Source organism: Rhizophagus irregularis, chromosome 4, assembly GCF_026210795.1.
Source record: "Rhizophagus irregularis chromosome 4, complete sequence".
Lineage (NCBI taxonomy): Eukaryota > Fungi > Glomeromycota > Glomeromycetes > Glomerales > Glomeraceae > Rhizophagus > Rhizophagus irregularis.
Genome location: NC_089432.1, coordinates 5,338,430 through 5,365,109, shown reverse-complemented (window position 1 = coordinate 5,365,109; position 26,680 = coordinate 5,338,430). Strand labels below are relative to the sequence as shown.

General features: G+C 29.3%; 2 protein-coding genes across 2 annotated transcripts; one reads left to right on the top strand and one right to left on the bottom strand.

Moving 5' to 3' along the window:
* Positions 1 to 438: 438 nt before the first annotated feature.
* OCT59_024444 (uncharacterized protein) lies at positions 439 to 884 on the top strand (the record flags this gene model as incomplete). Its single annotated transcript, XM_025310558.1, has 2 exons — positions 439 to 634; positions 718 to 884. 2 exons carry the CDS (start codon positions 439 to 441, stop codon positions 882 to 884), a joined length of 363 nt encoding a protein of 120 aa, XP_025181120.1.
* Positions 885 to 7,060: 6,176 nt separating this feature from the next.
* On the bottom strand, positions 7,061 to 24,742 carry OCT59_024443 (uncharacterized protein; the record flags this gene model as incomplete). Its single annotated transcript, XM_066135437.1, has 16 exons — positions 7,061 to 7,340; positions 7,430 to 9,238; positions 9,323 to 12,179; positions 12,264 to 12,685; positions 12,759 to 13,392; positions 13,476 to 13,581; positions 13,651 to 13,705; positions 13,774 to 14,305; positions 14,388 to 14,544; positions 14,653 to 15,820; positions 15,897 to 17,850; positions 17,933 to 19,708; positions 19,803 to 20,334; positions 20,506 to 20,626; positions 20,705 to 20,938; positions 21,245 to 24,742. The coding sequence occupies 16 exons, from the start codon at positions 24,740 to 24,742 to the stop codon at positions 7,194 to 7,196; spliced, it is 16,002 nt and encodes a 5,333-aa protein (XP_065991459.1). The 3' UTR covers positions 7,061 to 7,193.
* Positions 24,743 to 26,680: the final 1,938 nt, after the last annotated feature.

Sequence of the window (26,680 nt, the reverse complement as noted above, 5' to 3'; positions counted from 1 at the left end):
ATCAACTGTTTAAACCTTAAATTGTAAGAATAATAAGAAAATAGGAACAAACAAGACAAAAAAAGAAGAACAAAGGAAAAAAAACAAATAAAAGCATTCGACATTGTGGATTGATAAAAATAATTTTATGGTTCACGAACTTTAATTGCAAAATCGAACGAACTATACATATATCTATATATAGTAATTCTGTTGTAACTCAAGCAAAATAGATAGATGGAATCTTCTTTTTTCTTAAAAAAAAAAAATCGATGGAATTAATTTATTATAAAAATTAAACAATCATTTAATGAGCAACATATTAATATTGTGCAAACAAAAAAAGAATAAATAAATAACTACCGAATTTCTTTCCAATCCAAAATTAAAACCTACGTACTTTCTGTTAAAATTTTATTACTTTAAAAATACTTTGCGACGAAAACGTTGTTTTTAAAAATGAAGTTACTAAATCATTTTATTATTATTAACATAATCTTGTCATTATTTTTTTATGTCGGATTAGCAGTACTTGTTAACTGCCCAAATGCTGATCAAAATTGTTATTATTTAAATGAACTTTTGGCTCCTTGTAATCGCAAGCTTGATTTTAGTAAAATATTCCATTACAAAAACAAAGGTGTGGGAGTTGATGGTAAGTTCAATAAATAACAAGTAAATATAGTAAATATAGTTATCATGGAAAGTAATAATTAATAAATATTTTTTTTTTTTAAGCAAACTTTATATTCGATGTAAGTTGCGCGTGTACTAAAGAATTTTATGATACTCTTGTTGCTTGTGGTCAACTTTGCAAATTTCCTGTCGACCCTCCAATAAAATATGAAAGTGAATGTAAAATCGCTAAACAACCTGTGGATCTCGATGGATTGTGGCGAAAATGATGGCACGCCTCCAAACACGGTTTAAGTGGTGGTATACAAAATATTAGATATTATGGACAGCGGCATTAGTAAGAAGACTTGTTCTTAAATTTTGTAATTTTGTAATTTTAACTCATGTTGTATTGTTAGTATAATAATAATAAAATAATAAAAAAAAATAATAATATATGTACATGTGTAATTGTTGTACCAATATTTAGCACATCATGTCTTATTATATTGATGATACTTCGTGTCACATACCATTATTAATCAATACAATCGTTCTTATTATTAACAGGTCTGATAATTATTTAAAACAATAGAGGTTATTTTTATATTTTAGATAATATATTCAGGAATTCTAAAATACTTTATTATAGAGATAGTTGTATGTTTTTAATAATTCCCTTGTACTTGTACGTAATTTTAATTGATCGGAATTTTTGGTCGTTACACTAAATTTTTGATGGTAGCACCAAAAACGAGGTGGCCGAGTAGATAAAAAATACCGACAAAAATAAACAAAAATAATTAAAAAAGCAACCACCTACCTGAATGAATTTACTTTCATCTTTTTGAGATATTTCATTAGCACTCGTTAAATTAAATAACTTACTATTCAGTACGAAACTTTGAACAACCAGTTTCATTACTTTAATAAATTTATAGTGCTGTAGATGGTCTATCGATTAAAATTTTGTTATTCCATATTAGAAGCAATTAATATTATTGTTGATAATATTACATTTTGTTAAAAGAATTAATAATAAAATGTAATATTTATTATACTGTATGTATATTTTGAAATTACATACGAAACTTTTTTTTCTTTTGTATTCCGCATTTAAGACATAATATATAATTATAAATCATTCCTGAACGTTTACAACTGAAACGCCGCAATACGCATGCAACTACGTTTATTAACCAACAATTTTATTAGAATTGTTATCAATATGATGTTCTTTTCGAACACATTTGCTTTCAGGAGACCAAAACTAACAAATGACTAAAAAGACATATAACGGAATAATGTTTGTTGAAAGTATACATACAGTCGTTCATATGAACTTTTAGACCAAAGATCTGACCAATCAAATTACAAATGAATCAAAGGACTATTTTAGGAGCAGATATGTACCATTATGTTTATTTTGCGATTTATGAAATGAATGATTATGTAATATTTCGGTATAGTCAAAAAATCAATAAATATATAAATTAGGTTAATCAAATTCTTAATTCATCTTTGATAAGCGATACCTTCATTTGGGCTTTGATGTAAATAAACTTTTAAAATAATTTTTTTTATTTAAAACTTGATGAAAAAAACTAGTTTTAATTGCATAAATTCCCATTTAGGAAAATTAAAATTTTTTCGGAGTTATATCCCGTCTAATGAGAAAAAAGTCTCCTCACTTTTGGCGTGTTTAAATTTTTCAAATTTTTTTTTATTCTTTCAAAATCAAATCAAAACATGAAAAAATCTTTTACTTATTATATTTATTCTTAAAAACATTTGTTATAATATTTCTCACATTTATCATTCAATCTAAAAGATTAAACATTAAAACTTATTATATGTAATAAAATTATTATTCTTTTATCTATAAGAAATCATGCATCGTCGTAAGGATTCCTTTTTACGATGTGGCGTATGAAAAACAGTTAATTTATTAATTTATTAATTTATTTATATTTATTTTTCATATTATTTAGGCTAAACGCCTACAATAAGGAAATTACTCTTGCGTTATTGTAAAAAAGTATTTCTATCTCCGCGAATATTTCGCATTTTTTCATATTGTATTATTCAGACTATACAATAAATAGTTATTCGGCACGAAGTGCCGAATAAGTAATAACTGTTATATTGGGTAAATCAAATTGATTCCCAATATAACAAGCTAGCGTGAATAAGTGATTTATCTGGTGTAACCATCAAACTTTTTTTAAGCTTTTTTAAACTTTACCATATTTCGACCATCATCAATTATAAATACCGGTACGTCATCGTAAGGAAGAATGTCTGAACTCTGCGAAATTTATTTATAAATTATACTATTTAAACTAATTTTTATAATTCATTAATTCATTATCATTTATCGTTTAAACTATTTATAATACATTCCCTTTATATGATTTATTTCTCCTCATACTATTTTTCATACTATTTATCATTCAAATTATTTATCATTCAAATTATTTATCATTCAAATTATTTATATTTCATAATATTTATTATCCTTATTATTTATCGTTCAAATTATTTATAATTCATACGATTTATTTTTCTTCGCTTTTCCCTTTCCCCTTCGCTTTCTCCTTTCCCTTAATATAACATTTTTTTTGCAATATTTTTGATCATGACAAAAAAGCGCCTTAATATAATTTTCTCCACAATTAAAACACTTTCCATCTCTCATACTACTTATTTATTACTATTTCAATCTGTCAATTATTTTATGTAAATATTATTTTAACATATTATTTTTATTTTACATATAATAAACGGTTATAACATAGAATTCTTTTCTACTAGTAAAAATTATTATGATTTTTCACCTGTAATATCCAAAAAAAAAATGTGTAAAATCAAACCACGAAAAAGTGTATTAGTTCCTGATGAGTTACATTTTACATATAAAATATTTATTGTATATTTTTTTAAAAGGCTTGGCTATAGCATACTGTATGATTAGTTAAACGTACGCACTTTAATTAGGTGGGAATGTCTGTACGTATTAAATAGGATGCAAATTTACTTACATTTAATAAAATCATTTCCTGCGCTTTACAGTTTGGTGAAGTTTGTATGAAGCTCCAGTTAGTGAATGTATTAAAAGTAAAAAAATTGTTGTTCGGCTAGATTCGTCATCCCAATGACTCCGACTGATACTCTGTCAGTACGTGTCTCTTTGGCGCAGTCCTACGCACGTAACAATCGAAAAAAAATCTCATACCGATTGTATCAGATATAAACCAAAATAGCGGCAAACGGGTAAACGATATTATTTTTTTCATAAGTTCGCAATTTCGCATGTGATATGAGTGTAAAAAAGTTCTAAATTTGCATCATATAATGAATAGATGTTATATATTTTTATGCAGGAATTTTGTTGATAGATTAAAAGTGGTCACAATCAAATAATCAATTACACCATCGATTTTTTCGCATATACCCCTTACGCTTTTATTAAATTAAGTTGTAAAAAATTAATACATTTATAAAAACATAGTAGAATAAAACCATTATATAATATAACTTTAATTTCTTTTTTTCGTGCGTTAACGTTAATTATGTTCCAAACAGATCTACTAAAACTCTAAAGCGGAAATTAATCACTTCGAATCACATGTAACATTTTATGAACTTTGCTGGCAAGAAGAAAGTGTGTCATTATTTGCTTACTTCACTGGATATTACAACTTAATGCACTGTCTTGTCTTGTTGACTTAGAATTAGATGATGATAAGCGTAAATCCCTGAGATTCCTGAGATCCCTAATGCTCCCATGCAAAATTTAAAAAAAATGTCATATTTGAAATAACTTACTCATTATGGCAGGTTCTCATTAATACGTATATATATTTATTAACAATTTTAATACTTTTGTTATTGAAGGAAAGAAGATAACCTCCAGGAGTGAATCTTAGGCTCAGATTGATTATGGTAAGTTAGTATGTAGAAATGGTATTAGATGGTCGAGCTGATCCTGTCATTGTTAGATCTCGTCCAACTCCCAACGATATTTTATGGAATAAACTTGATAAAATGGGTTTAATGTAACAATGATGTAACTTTATATGACCGAATTTTTCAAATCCAAGAAAAAGAAGTCAATGAAGTAACATTTGCTTGTATTGGTGATACAGTTAGTATTACGTCCTGGTACAATAATTTTAATTGCTGTATGATATGGCGACTATGAACCAAGAATTAGGCGATCTGTAATAAAGTATTTCCATCTTTAAGTTATTAGAGTTCTGTGCTTAAAGTAACCTTTCTCCTTTTAGCAAATTATCATGTACCAACCGTCTTTATTTATTACAAACAACTATTATACATCTGGATAATTTTTATAGAATTTATTTTTGCCCGTGGGTGTTACAGTATAGCACTCTAGAATGGAGTATCGTGAAATCTTTACCAATATAATGAGTGAAAATGACATGCATGATGGAATAATTGGGTTTGTCTGTTGATGACATAAGATCAATTATGATACTTTAAAATTGTATATTGAGCTTACAAAAAATAAATAAGCTTTGGTCACATGTTGAGAGTTTAACTCGGTAAAGTATAAATTATGTCGTTATATTCGGAGAGCAGTGGCGTAATTTTTATTTTATTCTAAATTACGGTTTACCGAATCATACCAATGTTCGCAGAAGGATTTAAATGAGTAATGGATCTTTATGCTAGAGAAACAAACAAAGGTATTATTCATTAATTTATTACAACCATTATTATTACCCTGAAGTTTATTCTCTTGCAGTGTTACAATTATGACACAATCCTAACTCTTTTTATCTATTTTACAGCTGCATTTTTTCTTGAGAAAAATTCTTTTTTCAAACATATACATAAAATCTATCCGAATGGGTGGAATTGGAGAGTAGTGGGATCAACTACTTTTTCCCTAACAAATAATGACCATATATAACAAAAATAAATAATACATCATATTACATATAACCGAAGTAATTCGTTTGCATGCGATGAATGCAATCATGTGATTAATTTTTTTGTATTTTCTTCCAGCCTAAGTAAAATAAAGATAAATAAGTTTAAGTTTATATTTTTTAAATTTCTTTTTATGTGATTGGAGGCGTAAATTAGGAAAATATAATATATATTAAAGATATTAAATGGGCAATTGTAATTCTAATGCATTATTTATAAAATAGAACGTATTTTTACTTTAGATCACGTGATTAAATGGTATTCGAAGATTGTTGAATACAGAATTTTTTTTTTAAAAAAAGGGAATCAAGAATGATTTGATCGTAATAAAACATGCATGCGTAGGAAATGGACGTGTGCAAATATAACACCTACGTTGATAATTGATCGTTGATCGAACCGTCGTGGTCGCTATAGTATAGTTGCTATAAGCTGAAACTTATTTTATTTACTCATCGTAAAATCCAGATAAGCTATAGTTAACTTAGCATTATTATTTTTTTTTTATAAACATATTTATTAGGATAACTTGGAATTGAGATTTCATACCAAAGCTTGTTAACTAACAAACAAAATGTAGAATATTAATTGAATAATGTAAAGTTTGAAAAATATAATAAAGTACAACATTATTTAATTTTGACATTTTTTTTTTTTAAGAATTATTTATACTAATTTTACAAAAATGCAGAATTGCAGTATAATAAAATTTCAAACAACAGTTTATCCTTACCAGATTGTGATTTGTGTGACGTCATTTCACTTATCAAAAGATTAATTTCTGGCCTATATAAAATTTTTTAAATTAAAATCATGTTGATATAATGTCAACCATTTATGATGATAATTAATGGTAGCGGCATTAAAAAAGAAAATTTTTCACAATTTTTTTATAAACCCATGATTAAAATTATTAATGATGATGCAATTAAAAAAAGGAAGAGGAAATTGAGAAAACGAAACGTCTTTTTTAAAAAAAAAATAAAAATAAAAAATAAAAATAATCATTTAATGATAATTGTAATAGTTGTCCGGAGCGAAGCGAAGGACAATATATGTCTACGCACTATGAAAAAAAAAATCGATCACGTGAGTTTCTCTGTCCGCCACGTGATCGTCACCAATGAAATCGGCAAATTTTAGTTTTTCGTTCCGGACTTACAACGGTTCCCGTTTCCTAGTTTTACTGTACACTAGGAAACGGGAATCGTTGTAAGTCCGGAGAGAAAAACTAAAATTTGCGATTTCATTGGGTGACGATCACGTGGCGGACAGAGAAATTCACGTGATCGATTTTTTTTCATAGTGCGCAAGGATCCTTTGCTTCGCTCCGGACACTCTCCGGACAATAATAGAAAAATCACATGAATCACGTGCCCGAGCTTTTTTACGCTGGGGAGTTGGATACGCGAACTTTACTGTAACGCAAACTTTGCGTATTATCATCACATTTTTTATTTTTTTATTTAACCTGATTACATATAAAACGTTTGATTCAGTATTTTATAATAACGATAAATTCAATCTAAATTTATTTCATAAGCAAATTCAATATGAATGAAAACTAACATAATAAAAATAACAATAAAGCTACTATATACTACAATTTAAATAATTTGATAACAAGAATATAAGAGTTTCTACATCGCATCATACTTTGATAGAATCTTTCTTGACCTTCTTTGTGTGCTTTTGCTAGCAGTAGGTTCCTTTTGATTATTAGGTGACTTGATGGTTTGATTATTAACTATATTTCTAGTAAAATTAGCCTGTTTTTTCATCGTTTGCTTAAAAAATTTATAAATACAAATTAAATTTATTAAGTTAAAATTATTTTAAATATTAACAGTTAATACATATTTATTAAATTTCTTACCTCAATCTTGTTTATTGTAAACGTATAGGCATCATACGTATTAGCCAGCAATAAATTTTCTGGAAACAATTCATCGATAAGTTCCTCTGGAACTGTTGAGGGCCAAAAATTTAATGAACTATCTTGCAAATAAACATATAATGGTTCCTTCTCTTTTTGATTTTCTAAAGTTAAGAATCGTAGCATAAATCGTTTTAAAGCCAAAGCGAATGCCTCTGCTGGTATAACTTTTTTCGTTGTAGTTTGCTGTTCAAGATCTAATGATTTCATTATTGCCGTCTCCATATCCGCTGAAAGTTTTTCCTTATATTTTTCATGAATATATTTAATTTTAATATCGGCAACTTGTTCTTCAACGAGCTCGTACAAAGAAACCAAATGTTTAAGTTGCAAATCAGTATCCAAAATTTTAGAAAATCCTCTATGTTCATACAAAGATGATAATTTCATCCATTGTAAAACAAATTCCTTAATGGATTTTTCTCCATCCCCGGCCGCAGTACGTTTGACAAAGCATAAAAGAATTTCCAATGATGACAAAAGTTCTGACGCATTATCTAAATTTAATTTTGAAGCATAATGTAAACTAGAGACCCCTAATAAATTCATTTTTTCAATTGGAATTGGCTCTTGAGCTATTAAATTCTTAATATCACTAAGAATTCTCATACATCCTTGAAATAGCTCCATGTGATACGGAAAAGGTTCAAGATATAATTGGGAATCTGGTAGAGTTTCTATATAAACTTTTTCGAAAACTAGAATATTTGCCAATTCCGCTTCAATTTTTGTCAAATCATATACAATATCTTCTCCTCTTGCAATTGCTAAATTTCTTTGACTATATGCAAGAATTTCATCATCCCAATCAAAATTAATGATATTTCCTGAACGAGCATGATCAAGATACATAGATTGAAGGCAATACCCATTGGGTGTAACTGGTTTTGTTTTTGAAATTGGTAGTCCGACATCAAATGTTAATTCATCTAAAAACTTGAGAGATTTACAAGTTCCAGGTGGAATTTCTATAACTTCTTGTAAGAATCTATTTTGTATTTCGATTAAGTGATATAAAATTGCACATAGGAAAATTCCTGCATCTTTCTGTTCCAATAAGCCAAAAATAACTGGAAGATTATAACCCATTGTTGGTTTATCATTGGGAAGTTCATGACATTGATATCGTTTAACAAAAGGCATTACTGTGTTCCAACCAAGTTTAAAGTCATTAAAAGCGGTATTTAAACTATTGAAAATTTCATCGTTTTCACCACCATTGGATTCTTTTTCTATAAATTGTCTGAAATTCATATCTTTTGCCGTTTGTCTTGTTAATTGATATCCAAGTTTGGCATTCAAAATTTGAACGAATTTTACAATAGGTAAAAGATGTTTTAGTAATTCTATTTGTTTAGAATGTTTGAAAAATATATTGAGAAATGGATAATCGTTGTTCCTTGTCAAATCGCTCATATAATAAGCGCGAAAACTATCAAAGTTAATTATTCCAATCGTTCTCCATAAATTTGGTAACTTCTCACTTCGATATTGTTCATCCATAACTAAAGTCTGATTGATTTCACATTCAATTAAGTTAATTTTTTTATTTTTGGTTAGAGCTTCGTTTAATTTCATACGATAATTAGCCGCTGTTTCGTTAACATTTTTAGTTTGTGGTGTAACATAATTATTATGGAATACGGTTTCCCAATTCATGCGTTCAGCAGATGTATTTGTCTGTTGATTCGGTAAGGGAGGATTTTCCATCATCAAAGAAATCAATGAATGGAATATTAACGCCAAATTCTGAATAAAAATTATAAAATTTATTAGTTAATAATTTTATTTCAAATTAGTCTAAAAAATAACAAAAACAATTTTTCTAAATACCACATCTGAACAGTTAAGAAGTTTCTTGAGAACTTCCCAATCATTTCGAATATGGTCCATACAATATTTTTCAGAATCTGTAGCGATATTATTATTTTTTTGAAGGAAGACAAGGGCAGGTTGAGGTGAAGACGCTCCAATAAGGGCGTGAATAATCAAGTGTAGCATACGGTATGTTGTAGGTGGAAAAGATCTGACGGAATGACCTAAATCTTGATTAACTAGTTCGCCAATATATCCTACTTGATCATTTGATGCTTGACCACCTGGTGCAACATCAAGCCTAGTATTACCCGCTGCTGGTTGATTATAGGCATTTCCTCCAATTGTATTTCCACAGTTTGGACATTTACTAGCATGGACCACATTGCCACAATTTGCGACAAAGTATTTAAAACCGCATTTACAGACATATCTTGTAACCTTTTCATTAATAGCATTTAACAATACTGATTCCATATCTGACATGCACGTTAAAATAAACTTATTCTGACAATCTTGTAAATTGTGTAAATACATTGCAAGTTGAGATGAATTCGGCTCAATCGATGCATGAAATGCGATAATATGTGCAATAACGGATTTTAATATCAAATCGGTATTATTAATTTCCGGATTGATAATTTGGAGTAAAGGTTGTTTATTCGATAGGATATTTGTTGCAATTGTTTTAAATGAATTCGATAAGTTCATTCCAGTAATCTCTTTGGTCAAGAAATCAGCCGATTGCACTTCTGAATGTCGCCATTCTCTTGAAGCTCTTAATGCATGAAGACGTACAAAGAGGAGCCCCATTAAAGATAATTTTGTTGTCAAAGTCATATTCTGCTTCATTTGTTGGATATATGTTTGGAAAGGTGCCTTATTTCCTATACTATAGAGGGCCATAAAGCTGTTTTCTGCTTCATTATATTCGGGTAAATTACAATATGGATTATCAGATAAACGATTTTCTTTAGTATCTTCCCAATTGAAAGTTCTAAGCCACGGCAAAACATTTTTTTGAGCTTCGCAAAATCGTCTAATGTCATCAATTGAAAAACCTCTCCGAAATAAATCTCTTAAAAAGTAAATTTTGAGAGAATGAATCAAAGGATGAGAAAAAGTCAAAATATTGTTGATTTGATTAATTATTTCATTATCAAAATTGTTTTCCTCTGCCTTATCATATACAATGGGGTTATTTTTATTTTTCGGAAGAAAACTATCCCAGAATCGACGAACGAATTCTTTAAGCAACGCAATAGAGACTATTTTTTGTAATGATGGCCTTCCTTGTTTATATAAAGCTTCAAGAGCCGATCCACAATAAGCCGCTAAATTTTCCAATTTCTCATTCATAAAAAAGCTTTGTTCAATGGTATCACAACATAAAGTAGTCATGTTTGTATTTAAATCTCCTAAACATTCATTAATAATATTTAACCGGGTAGATTGCCTCATAGCTTCATCGAAATCTGTAAGTGTTGTAAAGAATATATCCTGATTTTCTAAGTCTTCTTTAATAAATACCCTCTCAATGATTGCACCCATTAATGGAAAAGGTTCATTCGAGAATAACTTCTTATAAAAACTTAGAAGTACATCTGATTCGATAGGAATCAATGCAAGGCATCTCATGATAAATGATCTTTTTGGAATTATATTTTTCTCATTTTGTTCTAGTTTATCTAGCTTATCAATTACAGTGTTGATAAATTCCTCGGAAAGAACTTCTTGCTCGTCTGAACTTAATCCAAGTTGAACAATTTCTCTAATACTTTCTAAAGGAATTGTCTTCGTTGCAACTAGATCGTTTATAATACGTAACAACTGAAGATCCGGTAAATTCTTTGCTCGTGTTATCTTATTAACAAGAGATAATACTTTTGTTACATCATGCTGCCATTTATCGATCAAATGAGCATTTTCTGCGACTTCAAAATTTCCACAAATTCGCTGTAACATTAGTTTTGTCACTTCTTTAACTAGATATTTTTCTATACTTCCCCTTACAATAGAATTTCCTTGTTTTTCAATATTTTTAATAATTATTGGAGACATTTGAGCTAATTGCAATTGAGCCAAAACTTCGTTAGCATTTTTCCACCAATATGCGTGTAGGAAAATTGGTTGGCGCATTTTATCGGCACCAATGAGTAACTTTAAGATTAATGCTAACATTTTTCTATTTTTTGTCTCACCATCTTTTGACGCAATAACAGTAACAAAGTCATTAAAATATAGCTCCGAAGCCCATTCCCATTCGAGAGGTGAATTTTTTAATTGCGGAATCGACGTAAGAAGATTATTTTTAAAATCTTTTAAATGATCCTCGATTACGTCATCATAAAGTTCATTGGTTTCGTCATCAATTTTATCATCATCCTTTTGTAACATCGATATTTCTTCTTCATAATGTCTTTTAAAACTATCAATTTGTTTCATATAATAAAATGAAAAAGGAAATTCAAGATCGAGCAAACTTCCTGCCGGCATATTATATCCATCAGGTTTTGGATTTTGTATATCTTCAATTTTTATTATTTTCTCGTCTACATAAATTTGTTCCCAAAACTTAAGTAACTTCTCATAGTTTCCTTTTTTTGACTTTGTTTGATCAGAAACATAGAAAAATGTTTTTATCGCCGATAATCTTTCTAAAGCGCATAAAATCCGCGCTATCGGTGTTCTAAAAAGTGTTCTAACGTGAGCTTGTAGTGCTGCAGAAAATGAAGGGTATGGATATAAATTTTGTTTATTTGATGCTATCTTATATTGCCAGTCACTTGTAGAATTCTCTTCAGCCCATTCAAGGACTCTCTTTTTCAAACATTCAATAAATATTGGATGTTTTAGAATTTTTTCGTTTAATGTCCTAAAAAATAATTTAATGCGGAAAAAAAAAAATTCTTAATAAATGCAATTATTAAATATCATACAAATAAATAATGTCGCTTACTTTATATGATTGATTGACTTGTCGTTCGATGGATATTTCATACATGATAAACACCATAAGAGTTCTTGTTGTAAAATTTTCTCGAATGGATAAGTAGAATTAACAATACGAGTTAAAGATCCATCTAGGAGACCTGATGTAGGAACGTCACTTCCTGATAATGTTTCAATAGTCATTTGTTTCCAACCGCACATGAAATTAAAAGATGTAAAAGTGGATTCCTGATCTCGATGAATATGAAGAATGATACATGCATGCTTCGTAGGCATATCCCGCTCCATTTGATCTCTCTTTGATATATATTCATTTCGAAATTGCTCAATAATGAATTTGGCTAGTTTAATACATCCAGTATTAACGGTAGTTAAGTCACATTGAAGAATCAACATTTGATCGGTTGATTCTGACCAGAAGTGTTTTACCTATAAGTATGGAGTTGTAATAAGTTACCTAAGAAAGCATGTATTAACTTATTAAATCATTGCTTTGACTTACCCGATTTGAAAGTTGAGCTTCAGTTTTGAAAATCGACAATTTATCTACTTGACAACTTGCAAGTTCTTGTAAACAAGACTTAACATCCGTATTGATATTAGAAAATGTATTTATAATCACTAAATGTCCATTAGGATCTGATAACGCATCTTCTTGATTAGCAAAATAATCATAAAGACTATTGTGATGCTGTTTGTGGAAATAAATCTGTTTCCATCGATCAACTTCATCTCTTTCTAAAGCTGATTGTTCGGCTCTTACAACTCCGTCAGAAGATGCTGTTGCAATTAAACATTCCTTGCATTTTTCTAAAATTTCATCATTATCTGCTTCTGGATTATTCTTTGTGATGTCAATAATTAAACTTTGTAAGGTTTCATCTTTATCAAATCCAATGAATAGATTCTTCTGGGTGAATTTATTACGTAATTGAGTTATTGGATTAACTCCAATCAGAGTCGACATTTTTCTTACCCAATCACCTAAATTTTCAACAAGTAATTTTTGTTTATTATTAAGAGTGTCATTAATTGACATTTTTTGCTTTTCAAACCGATTAAGAAGTGGAGGATCAGCTGAAGCCATGTTCTTCTCATCCATGACAAGAATACATTTAAAATTCGGCGAAACGTAACTAAAATTCATTATTATTATTTAAAATACTTTAAAATAAAATAATCAATATATACGATAAATTTAATGAATTAATTCGCTTACAGCATAGGATTAGCATATGCTCCAAGTGCAACTCTTGTAAAGTATTTGACATTATCTTTACTTCCCACAACGATGTAATTTTGATTCCATAAATCATAAAGACTCCCTATTGAAATATAAAAAATCATTTAATATAAATAATTATTATACTTAAGATAACAAATAAAAGAATCACCATAAATTATTTCCAAGTCTGTTAGAATCAATGGTCTACCTGTTTCAACGCACATCTAAAATCATAAAATTAGTTTTATACATAATGTGGGTAAAAGAAAGAATATTTCTTATAAATTGTTACCATGATTCTCCTCAAAACACTATAATAATAATCATCCCGATCATCGGGAAATTGAGATCCTAAAATAACAACAGGATCCAAGTCTCTCATTCTTAACTGATAAGTCAACAAATTCACAATTGAATCACTTTTACCGATAACCATTAAGTGACGTGCATCAGAATCATCTAAATTTGAAGTAATTAATTGTTCAATTGGAATTTGTTTATATAACCATGGTTTATGATTATTAAACATTTTCAAAACATATCCAAAATAAAGTTCGCATAATTTGACATGATTCTCTGTTCCTCCAAAATTACGGGATAATGCCATTTGAATATTCTCTGGAGTCATTTCACATAATGAAAGTCGCTTAACCAACGCATAATAATCACGAAGACCGTGGAAATTAGGCAAAGATTGTCCATGTTTTTCGTAATTCAAATATGCTTTAGCTAAAGGTCTTAAAGCCCCTCTTTGAGATCTGACAACTCTTTTATTTAATAAACGTTCAGCTGTATCAACTAAATCATCCAAATCAAATTGTGGTCTGCAAAAAACGTAAGAAAATATAAGTGTACATACTACATAGTGAAATTGTAAATTATACAATGATTGTTATTTAGATGTACCTCTGAACAAGTAGTGCACGACTACTTTTACTGTTATCTAAGCGCCAATTAGATATTCCTATCACTGAAACAGTTGGCCCTGTAGCTGGATAACTTGGTTCAAGCAAGGAGTGAAGTACTTTTAACGGATTGTAAGGACTTGTTTCAGCTAAACCAACTTTAGAATGACATATAAAAGAAAAAGAAAAATTATGATAGACAGAAAATATTATAAATAATAATAATGCGAAAAACTTAGTAATATATTAAATATAAATGAAACTACCTTCATCAAGTAAAACAACACTTATAACAGGAAATTGAGTGGAAGTTGTTTCCTGAAACCTATTCGCCTTATCAAAAACTTTGATAATACCATCAGAAGTTGAAGATGAAGAACCTTGATGTGGAATTAAATAAATCTGTGGTAAATTTCTAAAATATTTATCATATGAATCGGCTCCACGTAAATTTGAGCTTATAAGACGAATTGCTAAAGATTTTGAAGAGCCTGGTGCTCCAATAAGGAACAGAGGGATTTTTGTCAAGATGCATACGATCATAACTAAAACATTTTCTAATAAAGCTTCGTTATATGCTGTATTAGGTGGACATCGCATCCTCTTAATATAATCTTCTTGTTCTTCACGAATAATTTTAGAAAACATATTTTCTCCTACAAATGCGTTGTGATTGTGTAATATTTGTCCCATTTCATAACGATATTGTCTACGTAAATCTTGTTCATATAACCGAGAATGATAACAAAGGCTAAGTGCTAGAACATAAGATCTAATCAATATGGTTGGATTTCCAGGCGGTGGATATACATGTCCATATCTGTAAGCAGGACGATTATGAAGAGATTTATAAAAGAATATCACCAATTTTATAGCTCGCTTGACATCACGTAGACTCACACTATATGGTTCTTCAACTTTTCGAATAAAATTTTGTGAAGCAAATAAAAGTTCCGCAAATACGGGATGTGCTAAATTTTTCAGTTCTTTTTCTACCATAATTTGAATATATCTATATTCATCTTTTGGTTTTAGAATACCATAGTCCCAAACATAATCTAAAATTTGATCAGGAAGTGGTTTGACTTGATAAACAAGATTACTTCGTTCTTCAAATTTTTTAACCCTATTTGTTAAACCAGCCTCACTTTGGGTTTTTGTACGAAGGCGATATGGATTGCAGGCGGAGAATAAACGAATATTTGGGTGTATTAATTTTCCATTAAGCATTCGATGAGATATTAAATCAGAGAGTAGACCTATATAATTGCAAGTATTGATCTCATCAAAGAATAGCCAAATCTCGCCTTTTTCTGCTTTTTCCAAAGAATCATCCATAAACATCATAATAGTTTTTTCATCAATTCCGGCATGAAGGTTAAGAGACTGGAATTGAACTTCAACCATCAAAGCCAAGTAGGCAATCAAACTTGTCTATAAGAGATATAAAAATTTTTTTTTAAAAAAAAATAATGATAATGAAAATAACAATTATAATAAAAAAAATCACCTTTCCACAACCTGCTTCACCACAAACTATAACTGGAATATTCGCACGTGCTCTTAAAAGAATTAAGGCCATCTTTATTAGGTTATCACCAGATAAAGCGTATTCAGAAATATTTAATTTTTCCGTCGACCTTCGCGCTAAATATTCTAACTTCACAAGAAGAGCATCCGTAGACATCGAATTGTAATCATCTAATTCCCACTTTGTTCTATCTCCAATTACTTGACTTTTTAATAAAGTCTTAACATTTTCGTGAACTTTAGTTCTGTCACGATATAAGGCAGATATTGTATCGGGAGTTTGAGAATTGAAAAATACTATAAGATGATTTGAGTCGTCCCATTGAACAATTGTACCAAGACGAGCGTTTTCATCTTCAGTATTTGTAGATTCCAATTGTGCCTCTCTTGTTTTAATAGATCTAGTTGCAAAATCTTTTGAACCATCCATTAAGGTTTTTAATATAAGTTTTCTAATATTAGTAGTTTCTTTTACCATTAATCTCAGATTATCTACTGTAAAGAATAAACTTGATGAAAATCGAACTAATTGATCTGCTAGAACATTAACAAATATTTCAACAAATCTAAATGAGGAAATGTCTTTGTTGTTTTCGTTAAAGAAATATTTCTCAATAAGGTTTTGACAACGTTCCACTGGTAACGGTTCTTTAATTGCATCATCCGTCCGAAAAAGGATCTCTTTTGTATCTATCTCATTAAGATCTAATAAATTCAAATAATTACAAGTAACCTGAATTGGACTAGTAATATCTTGAGAGATTTTCAAACTTTTAATATCCCAAGTTAAATGCTTGGACAATAAATATCCTGCCATAGGAAGAGAATTAAGTAAATATTGTTCAGTAGTTGAAGCTATTTCGATAAATATATACGTAGGTGTTTCTGAAAGCGGTAGGCAAGCTATATTAACATTAGTAGAGACTATACCCAAAGTTAATAATTCAAATAAAAACATATTGACGTCTCCAGGAAAGTTAGATGATACTATATTGATATGTAAACTTTCTGCAGGTCGGAGTTTACATTCTTTAAATTGGCGTACAAGTCTGCCAAATTCCATATCATCACTTATTAAAAAGCTACGTGGGAATCTCTTTTTATTGAAACTATCCTCTTTAATCCATTCAGTTTTGCCTTGTCCCGATAAGTCGGAAGAAATACATATAACATTTTTACACAATTCCTTATAAATTCCTCTCATAGCTACATTATTTAATCCGTTGGTTTCAACGACATCTGAAGAAAATTGATCTAAAATGTGATGATGAATTCCATTTTCTCTGTAACAAATAAGCGCTAGAAGAAAATCTTTTTGATCTCGCATTGATCTAATTTGATTAACTAAATCATATTGTAATTCAAAGTCTAATAATTCTAAATTTGCAATACAAAATAAGTGATTTTCATATCCATTTTTTGATGCAAAGAAACTTCTTTTTATGAAGATAGTTAATTCCTCCATAGTAGTTGAAGTAGTACATATTAAGAGTTGCCACGGTTCTGGATAATTTCCATTATTGGCATATAATGACATAATAATGTTTGGAACTCTTGTTTTGTCAGCACAAGCAGCAATAAATAATTTACCCTTTTTAACTATATCCAACGTTGCGCGTTGTCCGGTAGTTCCAACAGCTTTAAGTCCTCCGCGCGATTGTTTTGGAATTTTTTTAAAAATTTTTTCTAATTCATTTCCAATCTCACAAAGAATCTTGCGATAATCTTTAGATCCACGTGAAATTCCTTGAACATCTTTTCGAAATGGTAATTTAGCTTTGTTGTTCACAAATCTAACCAATGTTTTACATTCTTCTTCATTTTCTTCATCTAGTTTTTCCGATGTGAAATAATCATGGAATGCCAAAATATGACGAGCAGGGAAGAATGTTAAATAATAACACTGTTCTTGTGCGTGATCAACTATAGTTTGCCTGCAATTGGTAAAAAATGAAGTATGTTATAATCTTTCATTTATATATCACGCTCTGAAGGAAGGGAAAATAATATATTTACCAGTTTTTGAGCTCATTCTTTAAGAATTTTAAATAATCTTTCATTCTATCTGTTCCCATTAATTCATTTTCGAACCTTCTATAATCAAAATGTCCCAATTGCATTAACACGGACACTACGTTAATTATTTCTTGTGCAATATCGACTTGAACAGTAAATTCATCCAAAATATTTTTTGAAATTTCATCATCCTTATCGTTTATTACGCTTATCTTAGGTTTCGCAATTAAAAGAGCTCGTCCACGTAAATCCAAGATTTCATTCATATTATATGTCATTAACATCTCTGATTTAAAAGTTCTAGAAGTATATTTTAATGTAACAAAACATTTGTCTTCTTTTTCATCACGTCCAAAAGTATAACTCCCATTCAGTACGGCATTTTTGATTTTTTCCTTAGTAACTTCACCACGATCTGAAATGTTCTTATACATATTTCGTAACGCCATATGACAGCTGTTACATAATGCAATCTTTTCCCCTAAAGTAGGATTCTTTTTTATAATATTTGATAGTGAAGCTAAAAAACCAGCGATATCATCTCTTTTATTCTTATTCATAAATGGCAATAAAATTTGCTTGACTTGAATAAGTGATGAAACTGTATCTTCTTGAACCAATCTTTCATCCGAATGGTCATCCACACCATTTATCAAATTTTTAATATCGTGTTCGACAATTTCTTCTAAAAAACTTATAAATTCATCAGCATTTGATAGCTCTTTTATCAACTTCCAACATTCTTGATCAACATTAGAAATATTGTTATTAAGATAATTAAAAAAATCATTAATTTGATTAAGTTTCATATGTCCGTCACTCAAAATTTTAAGTGATTTAATTAACCAATCATCTTTATCATGTGCTATTTTAAAAAGTTTTACAACTATGTCTAACTCCTCAAGTCGGTTAATCCAATGAGGAATTTTTGAAAGATGGTTAATTGTTTGTAGAAACTCTTGGTTTTTATAGCCTTTATAATCCATTAAATCAAGTTCCATGTTAACATCTGTAACATTATGCCAGAACAAAGATGCATATGAAACTTCGAGTTTTTCCCATTTCTTAAATTGTTCACAGTAAGTATTGTATTCTTTGAAAACAGCTGGTATTAATTTTTGCGCTATGTAGTCTACATTTGTTGCAGCAGTGTCTTTCTTGATACAATCTTCAAAGATATTTCGAAAAGATCGAGATTTAATATATTTGTAGCAATGTCTTGAAATGATCAAAGTTTTTTCATGGAACGCCCAATAATCTGGTGATAACACTTCTCTCAAAAACACGTTATTTGAACTTGCCATATGTTTCTTTACGTCTTGAATGTAATCATCCACATCGGTTACTTGAGAAACTGGACAAAATTCGTTATAAAATTTGAAAAGTATATCAAGTTGAAGTTGAAAGTTGCCACAAAGTTTTCTAAGTTCTGCAATTTCATCTCGAGATACAATCACATCAACTATGGCTTTCTTTTTAGAAACAGCTGCATCGAAGTGTTGAAATAATTTTTCATCAGAAAACTCTAAGAGTTGTTGTAACAATTGTATATCAATCTTCTTTTCACGAAGTAATCCGCCAAGTTCATTGATAGACTTTTTAACACGTTGAACAAACGGATTTGAATGAAGTTTTGTAACATTTCCAGTAGCACGTAATATAATGCTCCAAAATTGACTTGCTCTTAGAATATTTAAATGATGTTCTGAAGGATCAGATGCGGATGATTGGTTTTGTAATCTAGTAATGATATGATACAAAATTTCCTCGCTCACCCTAATAATTATAAATTAATAAATAAATATATATACATATTTACATATAAGTAAATTGTATTTAACAAAAAGATAAAATTTTTTAAAGAACTTACGTGTTTGGGACTTCCAAAGTCTTTTTATTGCAATCACATATTATATAAATTTTATTTATTAGTTGATCATTAATTTGTTGAACGGCCTTACTTAGCATTTCTTTTATCAAATCTAAAAATAATACTTGAATAGCTTGTTCTTTCATCTTAATTATAAACTTTGTCGCGCCAAATATTTGGGGTTCCGAGCATACTCTAACTCTATCAATAGCAATGGTTGTTAAACTTTGCCAAACATTTTTTCGATGACCAAGCAAAGGGTGTATGCGTTCTAAATGTAAAAATACTGAAAGCACAATGTTATTTTCTTTTCTATTTCTTGCGCTTGTACCCGTGTCAATTTTAATTAAAAGATTTTTAAACCAAGTCATGCATATTTTTGGTATCTTTTTTTCTTTAGTGTCGGAAAAATTACCATTAAACCAATCATCTAAAATTACAGGAAATATGTTTAATAATTCCAAAGTATTAGATTGAGATATTAAATCTAATGATTGAATAATTTCCTCTTTGCCCCAATTTAGACTATCTTCTTGAAGGAGGTTTTTAATAGCAGTGATATTTTTCTCGGTCCAATCTCTATTCGAACCTTTAAGTAATTGTAATATGTGGGACCGGAAAACTTCGGACACATCATATCGATAATCTCTTGGGAGTCTTTTAAAATGGTATTCTAAGGTAACAGCATCATCACGAGAGATACTTTCTCGAATTCGTTCAATAAAACACTTAAAAATGACTTTGTCAAGTTCGTTGTTATGTAAGAGAATATCATTCCAAAGTACAATAAGGTAATCCATATTATGGCATAATTGAATTAACCACTACAAAAAGATAAATTTTTTTCTTTAAAAAAAAAGACTAATCAGAAATCAGAAAACAATAATTATATTAAAAATTACCTTTGCAATCTTAATATAAGATTCAGCTTCAATGCCATCAATATAAGGTCTGATCATTTTAATTGCTTTAATGAAGTTTGCTAATAATTTGTCATCAGAATATTTTAAATTTTTTAAATAATCAATGAAATCAAAATTGGAATCAACTTCTGACGCAATTGTAAAAATAAGGACCCAATTAAATTGCATCCGAAAAGCATTATGCTGAACTAAAGTTAAAATGGCACTATACATCTGGTTTTTAGTGTTTGAAGGTAAAATATCTCGATTATATTCATCGAGTGCATCAAGCAACAACCCAGATTGAAAGTTATTTTGTAGCTCATAGAATGTGCCTTGTTTCCTTGAAGTATATTGTCCTAAGAGAAAACATAAGAAAAGACGTTTTTCTTTGTTTAGTCTATTATCAATGCGATCGACAATGAAATCGAGGTTTGATGCACGGATCGTAAAATCATGATGAAGAGTTAATAAATGTTGGTATTCCATAACTTTAGCTTTAAGGTTGTCAGCTTTTATAGAATTATAAATGTAACCCACAAAAGCAAAATCACGTATAGTATTAGGATATAAACGAGGTAATTGATTATTGCTTATGAATATATCAAATTGATTATTTCCAATATTCAACATGCGATCATCTCTATTACTACTTCCTTCAAATACAATTCTTTCTTCTCTTCCACGAAATATGGATTTAGGTATGTGAATGGCATACTTATATTGAATTTCTTCAACTACAGAAGATAATGAAATAACAATTTGGTCGGATCGCCAATATGTTCGATTTTGTGGAATAAGTTTTACAATAGGGCTTTTCCAAGATCCTAATTCTTTTACATTACCAAGAACTACGGGGTTTCCAACTTTATCAATACCTTCCGGAAAATGAACATGGAAAATAACTTTGATCTCATTCTCGTCCTTATTACTACCAGGCATCCATCTATTAATCACGCCAGGCCATATAGAACTACTATTATCTGGTTTCCGATTTTTTTCTTGATTATTACTGTTGTAGTAGTCTTTATTATTATCTCTATACGAACTTTGATTATTTTGATTATTTGTGATTTCCTTCCTTGATCCTCCATAAAAAGATTCGGACTCATTTCGCTTATTGGAACGACTATATTTCTGGGAATCGCCAACATTGTCATTATAATTTAATTCGTTTCGGTTATCGTTATGCATAGACAGATTTTGATTATTTTTATTTTTTGAATATCTAGTGGTCTCATCTATTTGTTCTTCATAAAGCTCTCGTTCTTTTTTCTTATTAGCACGACCTGAAGGCAATAAGTCACTATTTTTATATTCATCATTCTCATCTTGGGATGAGTCCCTATCGTTATCTAACTTCTTTTGGTTACCTCCATGCATAGACAGTTTTTGATTATTTTTATTTTTTGAATATCTAGTGGTCTCATCTATTTGTTCTTCATAAAGCTCTCGTTCTTTTTTCTTATTAGCACGACCTGAAGGCAATAAGTCACTATTTTTATATTCATCATTCTCATCTTGGGATGAGTCCCTATCGTTATCTAACTTCTTTTGATGCATAGACAGTTTTTGATTGTTTTTATTTTTTGAATATCTAGTGGTCTCATCTATTTGTTCTTCATAAAGCTCTCGTTCTTTTTTCTTATTAGCACGACCTGAAGGCAAAAAGTCACTATCTTTATATTCATCATTCTCATCTTGGGAGGAGTCACTATTGTTATCTAACTTCTTTTGGTTGCCTCCATGCATAGACAGATTTTGATTGTTTTTATCTTTTGGATATCTTGGATATCTAGTGGTTTCATCCATTTGTTCTTCATAATCATCATTCTCATCCTGCGAGGAGTCACTTATATTGTCTAATTTTCTTTGGTTACCTCCGTGTATAGGCAAATTTTGACTATTTTTATTATTTGGATATTCAACAGTTTCATCCATTTGTTCTTCATAATCATCATTCTCATCCTGTGAGGAATCGCTCGTGTTATCTAATTTCTTTCGGTTACTATCATGCGTAGATAGATTTTGGCCATTTTTATTATATGGATAACTATTAATTTCATCTATTTGTTCTTCATAATCATCATTCTCGTCCTGGGAGGAGTCACTCGTGTTAACTAATTTCTTTTGGTTACCGCCATGTATAGATAGACTTTGATTGTTTTTATTTTTTGGATATCGAGTAGTTTCATCTATTTGTTCTTCATAATTATCATTTTCGTCTTGAGAGGAGTAACTTGTATTGTCTAATTTCTTTTGATTACCGTCATGCATAGATAGATGTTGGCCAATTTTATGCTTTGGATATCGAGTAGTTTCGTCCATTTGTTCTCCATAAAACTCAGGCTCTTTATCATTATTAGTGTTTTCATTTTCATCATCTGATATCTTTCGGTTTCCCACAGCGTAACGAGATTTTGAAATTTGCTTCTTAATCTTTTCATCTGTTGAATCATCACTACCGTCTTGATTTTTTTGACGGCGAGTAAATTCATCCTTTTGTTCTCTATAATAAGATTCAAATTCCTTTTTTTTATCAATACGATTGTGTCCTGGTGAAGATGGAATGTCATCTTCATAATAATCATTGTTCTTGACCTGATTATCGCCGATATTGTCATCAAGATCGTTATCGTCATTGCCATTGTCATTATCTGATATTTCAAATTTCTTTCTATTTTTCACAACATAGCGAGATTTTGAAATTGGCATCTTGATCTCTTCATTTGCTGAATCATCATCACTATCTTGATAATTTAGACGACGAGTAAATTCATCCTTTTGTTCTCTATAATCAGATTCAAATTCCTTTTTCTTATCAATACGATTATGTCCTGATGAAGATGGAATAACATCTTCATAATAATCATCGTTCTTGACCTGATTAACGCCGATATTGTCATCAAGATCGTTATCGTCATTGCCATTGTCATTATCTGATATTTCAAATTTCTTTCTATTTTTCACAACATAACGAGATTTTGAAATTGGCATCTTGATCTCTTCATTTGCTGAATCATCATCACTATCTTGATAATTTAGACGACGAGTAAATTCATCCTTTTGTTCTCTATAATTAGATTCAAATTCCTTTTCCTTATCAATACGATTGTGTCCTGATGTAGATGGAATGACATCTTCATGATAATGATAATTCTTGACCTGAGAGTCGCTAATATTGTCATCATAATCGTTATCGTCATTGCCATTTTCATCATCTGACGTCTCTCGTCGATTTCTCTCAGCGTAGCGAGATTTTGAAATTGGCATCTTGATCTCTTCATTTGCTGAATCATCATCACTATCTTTATTTTTTTGACGGCGAGTAAATTCATCCTTCTTATCAATACGATTATGTCCTGATGAAGATGGAATGTCATCTTCATAATAATCATTGTTCTTGACCTGATTATCGCCGATATTGTCATCAAAATCGTTATCGTCATTGCCATTGTCATCTGAAATTTCAAATTTCTTTCTATTTTTCACAACATAACGAGAATTTGAATCATCACCACTATTGTCATCATGATCGTTATCGTCATTTTCATCATCTGACGTCTCTCGTCGATTTCCCACAGCGTAACTAGATTTTGAACTTTGCTTCTTAGTCTCTTCATCTGTTGAATTATAATCATCATCTTGATAATTTGGACGATGAGTAAGTTCATCCTTTTGTTCTCTATAATTAGATTTATATTCCTTTTCCTTATCAATACGATTATGTCCTGGTGTAGATGGAATGTCATCATAATTCTTGACCTGAGAGTCGCTGGTATCATCATCTTCGGAATTAGAGGTATCATTTTGTTCATCGATATCAGAATTATGCACATTATTATTATGAATTGTGTCAATCGACTCATCTACTATTTTATCATTACCAAAGGAATATCCATTATTCATCATATCTCTTACTTTATTTGCAAATAAATTTTTTTCTATATCGGAACGTGGAACTTGTAAAGAAGAATCTAATAATGACTCTTGATCATTATTGGATACGGTATCATCCTCATTTATTTCTTGTTCCATATTAAATAAATTAATTCGTTAAAAAATCGGGGATATAAAAGAAAATAAAATAAAATAAAATTTTAATTTCAGTCATAAGCAAGCTAGAAAAAAAAAGAAATAATTGATAATATTTTTTTTTTTTCAAAAAAATAAAAAAAAAAAAAAGGAAAATAAAAATCGACAATCACTTTTTATTCAGATAGGAATGGTTATCAGTTTAATCATTAATTATTTAATTATTTAATTTGCTGCATATCATCAGCCTACATACCATTTATACCATTTATTCCATTTTAATAATTAAACTTTTTATTCTTTCCAATTTTATATAATGAAAACTTATATAGTAAACCATTAAATTTATACTTTTAGTTCAAAATAAAAAAAAGGACCAATTGTTCAAAAAGAAAAAAACCCATTTTAACGAAATAAAATAAAGTAAAACGAAAAAAAAAGCGAAAAATTAAAAAAGAAATTTCACAAATTAGGGAATCGACTGTTGAATCATCACGTGGTACATTCACATTTTTGGTTAATCGGTTATCAATCAAAAACACAAAGAATCTAAATATAAATTAAAGTAAAATTGTTAGCGTTAAAAATAATTATTTATAGTGAATCAAAAAATACAGATTCTGATTATCACCATCGACATTTTGATTTACCTGACAAAAAAAGGTTAATTAGAATCCGATCATTTCAGTCAAATCAAAAGGTGAATTCGTTTCGATGAACTTAAAAGTAATGAGAGATCGTCATCTATTTTAAGATTAATATAAATATATATTATTTTACAATACTTTACTATGTAGATTAACTTACAGTACATAATCGTTCACAATATATATACATAATTTTTCTAATAATGCTGAAGCATAACAATAAGCATCACAATCACAACAATAAGTATAACGATAAAGCATAAGCACGTAAGCAATGAACTACGCACTAAAAGTCGAATTAACTCGGAAGTGATGGACTATTACACATAAAGTTGAGCAACATGTCACAAGCTTTTTGAGGTAGAGCTACCGGATACAATCCGGTTATACTCGGGTATTTGTATTCGTTTTATGTTTGAGTTGATACATACTGTATATACTCGGGTATTATCCGGGTAATTACTCCATCCAAAAATTTAACTGCCATGACAACCAGAATTAAGGCTTAGGGCCAAAATCATAATTTCGGCCAGAATTGTGGTATGATGGTTACCACTGGAGCTTATTTTGTGAGACCTTTTTATCTTTTTAAACAATATTAAAGTTATATCTTGATTTGTATATTTATTGAGAAAAATAATTAATTTATAACCAAATATACTCAGGACATCTGATAAAAAGTAAAAATGGGTAATACCGTTATGGAGTCGGGTAATTCTTTTTTTGTTTTGAATATGATCCGGATTGAAGGGTCGCAGCTGCAAAAATTACCTCAACCCGTGTAACCATATCATCACGACTATATATTTTATTAGTATAGTACGATTTTGTAAGTTAGTATGTTTGTGGGATTTTTACTTTGTATGTATGATTTTTTATGGTACATATATACTTTATTATATAATATGTATGTATGATAGTATGATTTAAATTTTTTATTACATACAAATAACACATAATTATGATAATTCGAAGTTTGATCAACGCTTACACAGACGACGATTACACAATATATTAAATACGAAAAATATAATATTTTTTCCCTGATTTTTTTATCAGTTCGAGATTTATTTTTTTTTTAAAATTTATTACATAAATATAAATAAATTTCACATTAATTAAAATAATTATATCAATTAAAAATTAAATAATTAATAAAATGGAAATAGCTCTCTCAGATGTAAAAGAAATTATCGAAGCTTTAAAATTGGCTAATTTAGTAAGAAATAGGATTAGAATTATTAATGTAGGCAAGAAATCCTATATAATTTTTTTATAATTAATTTAGTATTTT